The sequence below is a fragment of the Bombyx mori genome, chromosome 4 (genome assembly GCF_030269925.1).
Source record: "Bombyx mori chromosome 4, ASM3026992v2".
Lineage (NCBI taxonomy): Eukaryota > Metazoa > Arthropoda > Insecta > Lepidoptera > Bombycidae > Bombyx > Bombyx mori.
Genome location: NC_085110.1, coordinates 12126832 through 12139103, shown reverse-complemented (window position 1 = coordinate 12139103; position 12272 = coordinate 12126832). Strand labels below are relative to the sequence as shown.

The window sequence follows — 12272 nt, the reverse complement described above, 5'->3', positions numbered from 1 at the left end:
ATTTCTGAAAATAAACGCCGCCGTTCAATTTTTAATGACCCTACATTACTAAAAGACTTCGCAGCCATGGTCTGGTGTTAAATTATTACCACCCACCAATCAACCACACTTGAAACCAGAACCCATAACTCTTGTGTGGGAGAAATAAACGGGATGGTAATGCGAGCTCGGAATGTCAGTAAATACGTAAAGTAGTTCTTTACAGCTATCATTTTTGTAAATCGTTGTTATTCATTCATCGAAAGTCGTTCGTGCAGAGGAACGTTAGGTACGCACTACTTTGGAAAAAATTAACACTGGTATAGTCAAATTGCTTGATACGACCACACTGTGTTCCTCATACATTGGACTATATAATTTTCAAATGCCCAGATTGTGATAACGCTGCCTAATCCTTTGCTATTAACCCGCCAGGCGGTGCGACCCACATGGATAATAAGTATGGCCTAAATCCAGTGAAAACTACCTACTAAAGTCAGACGAATAATCTTCACTTTAAGGCAGAGAATATACTTTCTGAAAACTCAGTGTATAAAGCTGCGTAAGATGCAGAAGTCATTTTCATAGGAATTTCTTCCTTCACGTTATTTTAGCAAACAACCTGAGGATTAGGATTTTTTGTCATTTCCTGGCCTACTAAGTTGTCTATTATTGTCCGCACTAGACAGTCACTCATAATAACAACGTAGGCAACGTTATGCATAGTTTCTACTTCCTTCAAGTAGCAAAATGTTGCATCGTCCGTCAGATTCGTTTTACATGGGCACGGAAATGCCCAACAAGGGCCCAAAAATGTTTCAGTTGACTACAAAGTCAGCAGGCTTTGTTTGTAAAAGTACTTAGAAATTCTTCATTCTCCTCAAATTCCGATGTATTCCAGGATGGATTTGCTTTTGAAGTACTACCTCCATCCATTAATTCGGTTAGTGTTCGGTAATGCGGTTTGAATCCTATCATTGCCTTTTTTAAACCCCTTTTTCATAACCAACTCGTTTGGTTTTTCCCTCGACACCTACGTGTCCACTTACACAAACTAGGTGCGACTCATTGCTTAGATACTTTCTTCTTTATTAAAGAATGAACTTCGGCGTCTTTGCGGAATTTGTTCTATAAGTCTTAGAATTTAGAGTGTTTTATTCTTATGTTTACTACAATCTCCGACATGCATTGGTCGTACATTTCTACTGTAAGGACATCGGTTCTCGTCGGATTAAAAGCTTCCTAAGTGCCAATTTTGCCCAACCTAATGCTTGCATTTTTACTACATACATATAAACTACATACGGTCAACAATAATTTAAAAATTGAAATGTCAATGTCACATACCTTGAAATATGTAAAATTTGACAAATAATACGAAAAATGTCTTGAACAACACCAAAAGATATTTCTTGTATTTTGAAAATATATATAGAATGGGCTTTTTCTTTTCTATCGTTAAAACCTCTGTAAGTTTATTCTACACATTATATAATTAATAATTAACATAATTTAAATACCCGTAAATGTATGAAAATGCTAACGGTATCAGTACTAATTAAGATTATAAAAATTTAAAAGTTTGAGCCTGACCTAATTCATTATGGTTATTGTAAACAAGTGAAAAATTGTGAAAAATGGAGTAACGTCGATCGCCATTGAATGTAATAAATAATATTTTTTAAGAGATTTTATGACCTGGTAACTAAGACCTTTAGGTGATTTCTTATTTTAGTATAAATTCTTATTTTTATGAAAAATGCTCATATGGAGTTAAATAAAATAAAGATGTTTAATTTGAGACATTAATCAACTGGGATGAAATTAAATGAAATGGGATGAAATATAATCTCAGTATAATGGTGGTCATTAACTGAGATTTTTTCAGTGGACTTTTTAGAGGATCCCGAGAAGTTAGGTCCAGCGGCTTTGTTTCGTTTTCCTACATTTGTGCACTCTCACCGATATTAAACAGTTAATAAACCTCCGTTATTAGACATTTAAATCTGAAGAAACACTAAATAGACAAAATAAAATAAATCACACAACTTCACTCCTCGCGTTCCCACCAAAAAAATCCAAGTAATAATAAAATACACAGTTGCATGTAAACATATTTTTGTGTATAAATGTAAATTAAATAGACATGCTTGCTTCCGTGCTGAAACACTAATGACAGATAAAATCAATAAATTTCATTGATAGATCTAGTTCTACTATTGCATAATATAATGTTACCTTCTTAATTGTTTTTCAGATAATATTTGGTGCAGGAGTTTACACCGGTGTCTATGTAGCACAAAATTATCAGGTACAATTATCATTTTTACAGAACACAAAGGAGGCCAGACACATGTATTTGTAGTTGATTGGTCACCTAATAATTGAACATCTCTGTCCATTATAATCCTGGTTCAGTAAATTTATTTATTTAGTAAAATTACATGGCCTCTTTTGTTCTAACACCAATTTATCAGTATAAAATTGTTAAAAATTAACAAGCTGCTTTTAAATTCAGGATGCAGTCCAAGTAATTTGTCAGAAATCTGTACAGAACTGTGACAAGGCTATGGAAAAAAAGAAATGGTTTGTTTTTTTTCTTGTTTATTGAGCCAGGAAATAGTTGTGAGAACCTTGCATTTTATGATATTGTTTCAATTAAATTTGAATTTTCCTTACAGATAGAAAAAGTAGAAGATCCTAAAGCACTGTTTGAAAAGGCACAAGCTTTCGTGAAATCAAAACTTTCTGAAGTACAAGATGGAAAAAAAGATTAAAATTAGGAAAATGGGAACAGGAATTATGAAATAAAATTGTTATTAATTGTTTGTACATATTTATTATTAGTTTTACAATAATAGTATAATAAATACAATTCAAACTGTGAATCTTTTAAACTAACATTTTTCCCTAGTAACTAAATTAAATTCATATAAGTGATAAACCACCTCCAATATGTTCGAGTCTTGTTTGAGGCTCTTCAAATGCCAACCAATCACTTGAGTGAGTTGGTAACAATCCCATACTCTGACACTTATAGAGTGCTAAAAGAATGTTTACTATATTTCCGATACAATAAACAATTTTTTGTCCGATAGCTTGTGTACCTTCAACCATTTTGAAAGTACTTTGTGTAGCAAACAGCGCCTTCACCGGCCTCACTATTAACATGCCAACCATCATTATTGGAAATATAGAGATAGAGTTACCAGCCATGTACATAATAAAAAGATTCATGGGTACTTGTTTCAAAGGGCCCAATGCCACATCCCATAGTTTTTTAATGAGGAGTAAATTTGAGTCCGAATCTTTTGATGATTCGGCATAATTAGCGTTTGAAGACTGACTGTAACCTGGGGGTGAGGGCAGTTCTGTTGAAAGTTGTTTATTCCTGGAAACATTGCAATTTGAAATAAATTTGATAAGTATTTGTGTATTAAACTGTTTAAGAAACGCATTACTTACTTTTGATTAAAATCTAAAGCCCATTTAAGTTTTTTATTTGATTTGAGCTGAGACATTGTTACGATCCACGTGAAAAATAGTAATAATAAATAAAGTAACTTAAGGTTTACTTGAGAAACAGCGGTACAATAATTATATCTATTGAGTACTATTTTATCACTGAAAATCGTAATTCGGAATCTTGAAATATTTATTTTCTACGTGATAATCGTATATGTCACAGACTTTTTTAATTTCATTCGTCCTTTAGACAAGCATGGGAAATAATGCCCAAACAGCCTTATCCAGTATTGTAAAGCCAAAGCTTTCTTTGAAGAGTGTTGAGTGATTGAGATATAAAGAGCGATGTTATGAAAATTGTTTTGACCATACCGCTGTAATTATTCACACATCGATTTATATGATTGTTTATTAATTATTTAATATTTGTGAAAATACATGGAGGAGGTAATTAAATAAATCGGTACAACAGGAAACGCAATCTCATGTATGGAAAATTTTACACAATACAACGCTATTCATTTGCTACAAATTTAATGTCTCATGTTTTGCATTTTTTCTAACTGCAAACCCCAATTTAAATAGTTATTTACACTATAAAACCCATAAAAATAAAATTAATTCATTTATTTCGATATTGAAACTATGATGATCTTTTATTCGCTTTTATCTTTTCCGCTAACTTCCACAACATCGAAAGCTTAACCAAATCGACAGCCTTTTAGTCAAATTACCAACTTAAGCATATTTTTTTCTCCTACCGACGCCGAAAGTTCGGTTTTCGTCCCGCTGTACAGGGAAGAAAGTGTAACTTTTTCTCCCTGGATACAAGTGCGCATGCGCGTTAGTATCTACGTCTGCTCTCACGCACCTGAAATTCTCCGCCATTGTTGTGCTCGGGTAATTTGCAATATTGTGTTAAACAAAGATAAGTTCATCAGACAGTTCTTATTCAATTAGTAGTAGTTTATTTAAAAATTAAAAAGCAGTTAAATGGTTTTTTTTATGAGTATGGGGGGTGTCCGCCCCCCCCCTACCCCCCACCAGGGCTTCGCCCCTGGACCCCACCGGGGCGTCGCCCCCGGACCCCGACTCGGTACTCCACGAACTTTCAGCCTGGTAGGAGAAAAAATAGTATGTGCACCGCGAGACAAAAGTTGGATTCTTTTCTCCCTTGGTGCACAATGTATTATTTTATGCCAAGATATATTAATAGTTTTCTAAAAATAATAAATAAATAATATAATAAACATTTAGAAGTCTACTTGGAAAGAGGCAGAAAGAAGCAACGTTTCTGTCCATGACATATGACCTAGGGTATAATTACCGAGATGGATAAATTTTAAAACCCCTTGATCTAAATGTTAGAATTTAGACCAACATCTGTTTTGTATATCTTTGCCTTTCTAAAGTGTGTGAAATACATAGAGTTACTATCCTAACTGGAGTGCTTACTTCGTTTGACATAAAAACAAAAAATATACTTTATCTCTATGACTTAAAGTTTATTTTTAAATAGCAAAAGATGTAAGGAAAAACGGTCTGAAAAGAGAATGATTATTAAGTGGTGGTGTCCCTCTCGCACATTTTACAAACAAAAAGCAGTGTTGCTAGCTTAGAGGATTTTCCACAAAATCTCGTAATTTGGACCCCTATCTTACTTATAAAAAATGGCATTTAGTGGTTAGTGGATTTTTTAGTAGCTTGGGCGTTGTTGAAAATTATCGAAAAGGTTAAAATCAATCCACTTTACAGGATTTTAAACATTTTATGACAATAATATATCTAAATACATATTATTTAAACGATGTGACTTTGACTTAAACTTAACTAGAAAATGTTGCGAGAATTTAGAATTTCCATCAACGTAAAAAATTGAATTGGTCCAAAATAAACGTACAAAGTTATGGTGAAATTAGTTTCTGATGATGACAATTTATTAAAATAAATTATATGAGAAGTATTGATTATATGATATATATTGATTTTTAATAGAACATCATATATTAATAAAGCTCGTTAACAAAAAAATTATTGTTCTATATTAATAAGAACTCTGTTTAATGGAAAATTTAATGGTAGGTACGTAGATTTCTGATGGTTTTCATGTTGAATTTGGTGGGAAGCCAGATTAATTGTTGGCATCACCGAAAAAGAGCTATGAATGGATTAAAAGAAAAATGGCGTCTATTTACGTTTGTAGTTTGAAGTTAAAAGGGCACTGATACAGCTTGTGGCTTGTTTTTTTTCGAAAATCGTGAAAGTTTCCGTGTAATCATGGTGAACACTTGTATTGTAAGTGGTTATAAGCGAGAATCCTCTCCAGTTTGTGGAATATCCTTCCATATGTCAGATTCATTGATAAATTTTTACTAGTGTGAGCATATATTTTTAAAATGTGAGATATTTTTTCTCATTATAATATTTAATACCATTTGTCTTGTAAATTGTACTTAATCTATGTCATATACTAAATTTGGAAAAACAATCGTGAAAACTATAATTTTGCAATGTATTTTTCATATTATAAGAGCCATCATGTGGTATTTTTTGAACTTTTTTATTGTATTGAATAGCGTTGCACGCAAGCATGTATATCATTTGCCTGACGTTAAGCGAACGAGGAGGATCTTCTAGTAAGTATAACGTTGGAATTTCTGGAAAATGTCCTATATAAAGGTCAAACAAGAGGAATCAAGTACTCAAACGCAAGAAATAAAAAATACCCCGAGAAAAGCAAAATTACGACAAGATGTTAAGGTATTGAAACAAAAACTTAAAAGATTTATTAAAGAAAAATGGCAATTTTTAATTGAATTGAAATTTAAATTGCGAAATTTTAATGATACTCATGGTCCATTTAGATATTAATTAAAATAAATTATGTATTTCGTTGAAAAAAAAGAATTTACTTAAAATAGAGGAAATGTTATATTATAAGACTACAGAAAATTAACTGAACTTAATAATAACAATAATATAACCAATATTTTGTAAATAGAGATCAAGTACTATGTGTATTGTGTTATGTGTATTGACTTGTCATTTAAGAGTTATTTAATTGTCTACATATAACAAATAAATGAATTTTAGTTAATTTCATTTTATTACCCATTGTGTTTTATTTCCTAAAATGCAACTAGTAGACTTAATATACACGTGTCATGAAAATAGCACAGAAGTAAAAATACAAGTAATTTTAAATCAATTGAAGATGTGAATGTAGGAAAAGAGCACCCGATAATGTGTGTTGCAGTGTCTCACTCAGTGTGTCAAATATTAATTTGCACAGCCCACTTAGCCAGTACATTAAAGTAGGAATTGCGTAATTAAGTTCAACATAATATTTAAGTCGCGGTTGAGTATTCGGACGTTAAACATGAATTTGAGGAAGTTTAAGTAATAGAACTGAGGTAATGATGTTTGTAATAAAACTCAGTGCTAGATTTTCGACAACGCAGCAATTTCCAAAAAAAAACGTCGAAAAAAAGTTAAAATGACGACGAAGAAATGTTTAGAATTGAATTTACATAAATAAACTATTGCAAGCACGTGTTTTGTATTTACATAGGGCTACACAGAATTACTTAAGGTAAATTCAAAACTGATGCATGTGTATAATTTTGTCCTATAAATAAATTTTATATGGTCACCACATTAGACAAGGACACCGCGACCAAAAAGTATTCTCTTTCGAGACCGATTTCTCGGCATTAGACAGCACTCCAGTTGTAGGTACTTATTAACTCCATGGTGAAATATAACATCTAAAAAATATTAACGTAAACCATATTGTCCAGGACTTTTTGGCGGGAAGTCAAACCTATTAGGCGGAATTTTTTGAAAGAAAATTTTCACAAATTGTTTTTACCAGGAATTTGTAACCAGGCATATAATCTCACTATTTATAGGTGCGCTTCAACATGAGGGGCAAGCGCAAAAAGCGCAAAGCCGACGATCTACATCAAGATGTGGCAAGTGTCGACGACTCAGATACTTCGACCGATACTGCTGAAACTGATAAGTATACCATTTATAAATCGGAAAATTACTGCCGTCAGTATCCAGAAGATGGCGGTAATTTTGAATATATTGTAATATATGAAAGTTCCGAAACCAGGCCAATAGGCGACAGAGACCTCATGTCCCTTGGCGCTTCATTGAAACGAGGCAACAAGGGCATAAAAAGATTTAAGAGAATAAACAAATACAAAATCGGAGCTATATTCGAGCGGCCAGGGTTAGCTAATAGCGCCCTATATAATACCAAAACATTAAAGGACCTGCACCTAAAAGCATCAATTCCCGCTTTACTCACTGAAACTACTGGTGTAATTCGAAATGTTCCCACTTATATGTCGAACAAAAACATATATAATGGATTATCAAGTTCCAGAGATGTAGTTTCCGTGCGTCGACTTATGCGTCGAGGCCGCGATGAGGACGGCAAATCGTGTTTGCTGCCCACCCAAACAGTTGCCTTAACTTTCGCCTGCCCTACATTACCAGACAGTGTTGATATAGATTCATGGTACTTCGAGGTAAGCCTATACATTCCACCAGTTAGCCAATGCCTGCGTTGTCTACGCTACGGTCATATCGGCAAATTTTGTAAGAATTCGCAAAAATGCACCATCTGCGGTGAAGAACACCTATACAGAGACTGCCCTAAAGATCCCAAGGAAGCCATTTGTGTTCACTGCAGTGGCAATCACATAGCAATTTCTTCAGATTGCCCTATTAAGAAAAAAAAAATTGAAGAAAATAGAACTAAATACCAAAAAGTTGCATACGCCGATTTATTCAATGAGAAGTCTTTTCCAACATTAAACAAGTCTAAACCAACTGATAATATAAAAAACCTCCTACAGTGCGATGACTTTGTAAACTTACTTATTTCTTCTATTATCAAAATAATATCTCTCAACAAGTCTGACGAAACGCCTGTTACTTCTGCAGGCATCAAAAGCATTCTATTAGATACTTTCAGTACAAACAAAAACAGAAATAAACTTAAAACCACTTAATTTTTTTATGGACCACTTGAACATAATTCAGTGGAATGCTCAAAGTCTATCTAGTAATAAACATGCTTTTACATATTTCCTTTACAATAATGATATACATATTGCTTTAATTTCTGAAACATGGTTAAAACCCGAAAAAAAATTTAATATCAAAGGTTACAAAATAGAAAGATTAGATATTGGTAGCAACCATAATGGTGTTGCTATACTTATAAAAAATAATTTAAACTATATTAGATTAAATACATTACATGATGATTCTTTGCAGAACATAGCTATTAGATTACAGTTCAACAATGAAGAAATCTCTATTGTTAGCTTCTATAGTCCTACTTCAGCTGCCTCGCAAAATTTTACTTATACACATATCAATAATTTGATTGATTCTCTTCCAAAGCCCTTGCTATTGGCAGGTGATTTTAATGCTCATCATACAATGTGGGGTTGCACTTCGAATAATGGTCGTGGTACAACACTACATAGTATTATTGAAGATAGTGATCTTTGTATACTCAATGATGGACAAGCCACCACTGTGGGTTCCCACAAATGGCGTCCCAATGCATTAGATCTCACAATTGTTTCATCATCACTATCACTTCGTTGCAACTGGTCTGTTCACAATGATCCAATGGGCAGCTATCACTTGCCAACTGTCACTAGCATCTTGTTCAGCTATTCTGAAAATACAAATAACAAAGCAAGTCAGGGTAATTTTTCCAAACCAAGCTACGTAAATGTTGACTGGTTCAAGTATAAACAAATTGTTGACTCCAAAATTTTAGATCACACTTTCGATTTTTCCGATCCCATTCTTTCATACACCATTTTTTGTAATATTTTATTGGAAAGTGTCAATGATGCTAACACGAAACCAAAAAATATAACCTTATCACACAACACAAATCACAAAAAAAGGCTATGTCTACCTTGGTGGAATCAGACCTGTACTGCTGCCATAGAACAGTGTCGCAAGGTTTATTTGCAATTCAAATCAGATCCTTCTATGGAAAACTATATCTCATTTAAAAAACAACAAGCACTTAAAAAACTTTCACTTAATAAAGAAAGAGAAGCTTCTTGGACAGCTTTTTGTGAGTTACTCAACAGACAAACGCCATTATCGACCATCTGGAAAACAATAAGAAAATTTAACAAAACCTATCACAACAATAATATTAAAAGCTCTACAAATAGCAGTTGGATACAAGATTTTTTAAATAAATTTTCATCAAACCCCCAGTCACAGGTCAATTTCAATATCCATGTATCAAACACACATACACACAATGAATTTCTTACTAAAAGTTTTACTTTACCTGAACTACATAGTGCTCTCAACTCTAGACGCGATACGGCCTTTGGTTTGGATAATATTTCATACAAAATGCTAAAGAATCTCTCAGTTGACGTGAAAAAAATGTTAATTCTCATATTAAACCTACTTTGGAATGCATCTCTGATCCCACCGGAGTGGAAAATTGATTGCCTTGTACCAATATTAAAACCAGGCAAAGATAACACAAATCACAATTCATACCGACCTATAGCTCTGACATCTTGTTTTGGTAAACTTTTTGAGCAAATGTTAAAACAAAGATTAGAGTTCTATATAGAATCAAATAAATTATTACCTTCAAATCAATTTGGTTTCCGTAGAGGTTTTTCTGCTGCTGAAAGTATGAATAATCTTTACTTAGATATTCATAGTGCATTTGCATATAACAGATTCCTTGTCTGTTAATAATGTTTTTATGCATTTAATAATGTTGACCATAAAGTTCTCACTAGAGAGCTATTGACTCTTGGCATACCTGTTAAAATAATTGCTTGGATTTTTTATTTTTTACATGGCCGACAAGTATATGTTAAATTTAATAATAATTTATACGGTCCAAAACCCTCTTATTTGGGAGTTTGTCAAGGTGGAATACTTAGTCCATTATTGTTTATTCTGTATATTCATAAATTAAATATTGTTCTTGGTCCAGAAGTCACAAACTTACAATATGCTGATGATTTAGCTGTGTACTGCTCAGAATCTAACATGGTAATAGCAGAAAACAAATTAAACACAGCTTTAAAAAAATTAAAAGTTTACTTTAATTACTTAAAATTGGATATAAGTTTGAGTAAATCGAAAGTAGTGGTTTTTAGTAGATCTAGAAATTTATGTGCTAACTTATATTATAATGATAACTTAATCCCTATGGTAGATGAATTTAAATTTCTTGGTGTAATATTTACCAAGAATTTATCTTGGAATAAGCATGTTTATGACTTGTCAGACAGAGCTTCTAAAGCCTTCAATATTCTTAAGCCTCTTGCAAGGACATCATGGGGTGCTGACCCTAAAATTTTACTTATGTTGTACAAATCTATAGTCCGATCTCATTTTGAGTACAGCTATTTTTGTTACGCATCAAATTCCATTCTTATTAAAAAGCTTGAAATTATCCAAAACAACAGTTTGCGATTAATAACTGGTGCCATGAAAACCACACCAATAATATCTATGCAAGTAGAATGTAACGTCCCACCATTACATCTAAGATTCAAATTTTTAAAATTTAAATTTCTTCTTAAGCTCTTTGCTATTTCACATCATGCACTACTGCGAAAACTTCAGCATTCCCAAACTATTCCTTCTTCCATTAATTCCCCAAAATACCCTTTCATTCTTCTTCACTTCTCGAATTTTATGGCGTTTGTTGAGCAATATAACATTTACAAAGCAGTTGATAAATGGGCTTGTTATGAAGATACATTTGAGAGTAAATTCTGTGCTATGCGTATATCTATAAATAATGACCTTAAATCTAAAGAAGACTTTGATCAACACATAACCGAATGGCCCGATTTTCACTGTATTTATACTGACGCCTCAAAATCAGATCAAGGAGTATCACTAGCCTATTATCACAACAATATTAAGGTTGGATATGGATTTGGTTTACCACCTTCATCCAGCATTTTCACAGCAGAAGCACTTGCTATATTGCATGCCTTGAAATATATAAAAGAAGACATATGTGCCAGAAAACAGAATAAGTGGCTTATCGTCAGTGACAGTATGTCAGTTCTTTCCAACCTTCAAAATAATTGCTTTAGCAATAGAATAAACCATGTCATCTATCACATTAAAAAACTTTGGACGGATTTGCGTAACCAAAATATCACTGTTGAATTCACATGGACTCCAGCACATTGTGGAGTGGTGGGCAATGAAAAAGTTGATAATTTTGCAAAATCAATAAATAACTTGGGTGGCCAGATTAAAAATATTTCAATTCCATGGCAAGACCTAATTCCTGATATTCGTCAACAAATTAATAAAGATTGGCTCGAAAACAGAAGGCATATGAATGAAACCAAAGGTAAATGGTATGCTGAAATAAATAATGAAATCGGTATTAAACCCTGGTTCGCTAGGAGCAAATATTTCTGTAAAAGGAAGTTCTACACACAGATTTGTAGACTGAGATTTGGTCATTGCAAATTTAGCGCTCACCTTTACCGAATGAAAATAACTTCATCACCAAATTGTAATAAATGCTCACTAAATGAAGAACAAACTTTACATCATATTTTTTTCACATGTCCAGCTTTTAATATTCATCGCATCCTATTTATTGATAAACTGCAAGAGGTTTATAAGGATAGCATCCCGCCTTCTCTTCAAGAATTGCTTAAGTGCCCTGCAAGTTTTAGAGCAGTATATGAATACATTACCTCTACTTTCGGAGACTTATAATGGAGAACACAAATTTTGACTTTATAGTCAGATTATCCAAGAAACAC

General features: G+C 32.9%; 1 protein-coding gene and 1 non-coding gene across 2 annotated transcripts; one reads left to right on the top strand and one right to left on the bottom strand.

Annotated features, from left to right (window-relative positions):
• The first annotated feature begins 1290 nt into the window (after window positions 1–1290).
• LOC105842318 (uncharacterized) lies at window positions 1291–2867 on the top strand. The gene is made up of 4 exons (XR_009972993.1): window positions 1291–1448; window positions 2237–2290; window positions 2498–2565; window positions 2661–2867. It is a non-coding gene; the product is annotated as an uncharacterized LOC105842318 (transcript).
• LOC101740248 (ER membrane protein complex subunit 4) lies at window positions 2793–3676 on the bottom strand. The gene is made up of 2 exons (XM_012694597.4): window positions 3445–3676; window positions 2793–3370 (listed from the first exon to the last, which is right to left on the bottom strand). The coding sequence occupies exons 1-2, from the start codon at window positions 3498–3500 to the stop codon at window positions 2908–2910; spliced, it is 519 nt and encodes a 172-aa protein (XP_012550051.1). The 5' UTR covers window positions 3501–3676; the 3' UTR covers window positions 2793–2907.
• Between the last annotated feature and the right edge of the window lie 8596 nt (window positions 3677–12272).

Bases quoted from the DNA above. Each gene is read 5' to 3' on its own strand.
- LOC101740248 (XM_012694597.4), bottom strand. From the start codon at position 3,500: ATGTCTCAGCTCAAATCAAATAAAAAACTTAAATGGGCTTTAGATTTT. The intron at 3,371-3,444 runs GTAAGTAATGCG...CAATGTTTCCAG, and splicing joins GCTTTAGATTTTAATCAAAA to GAATAAACAACTTTCAACAG.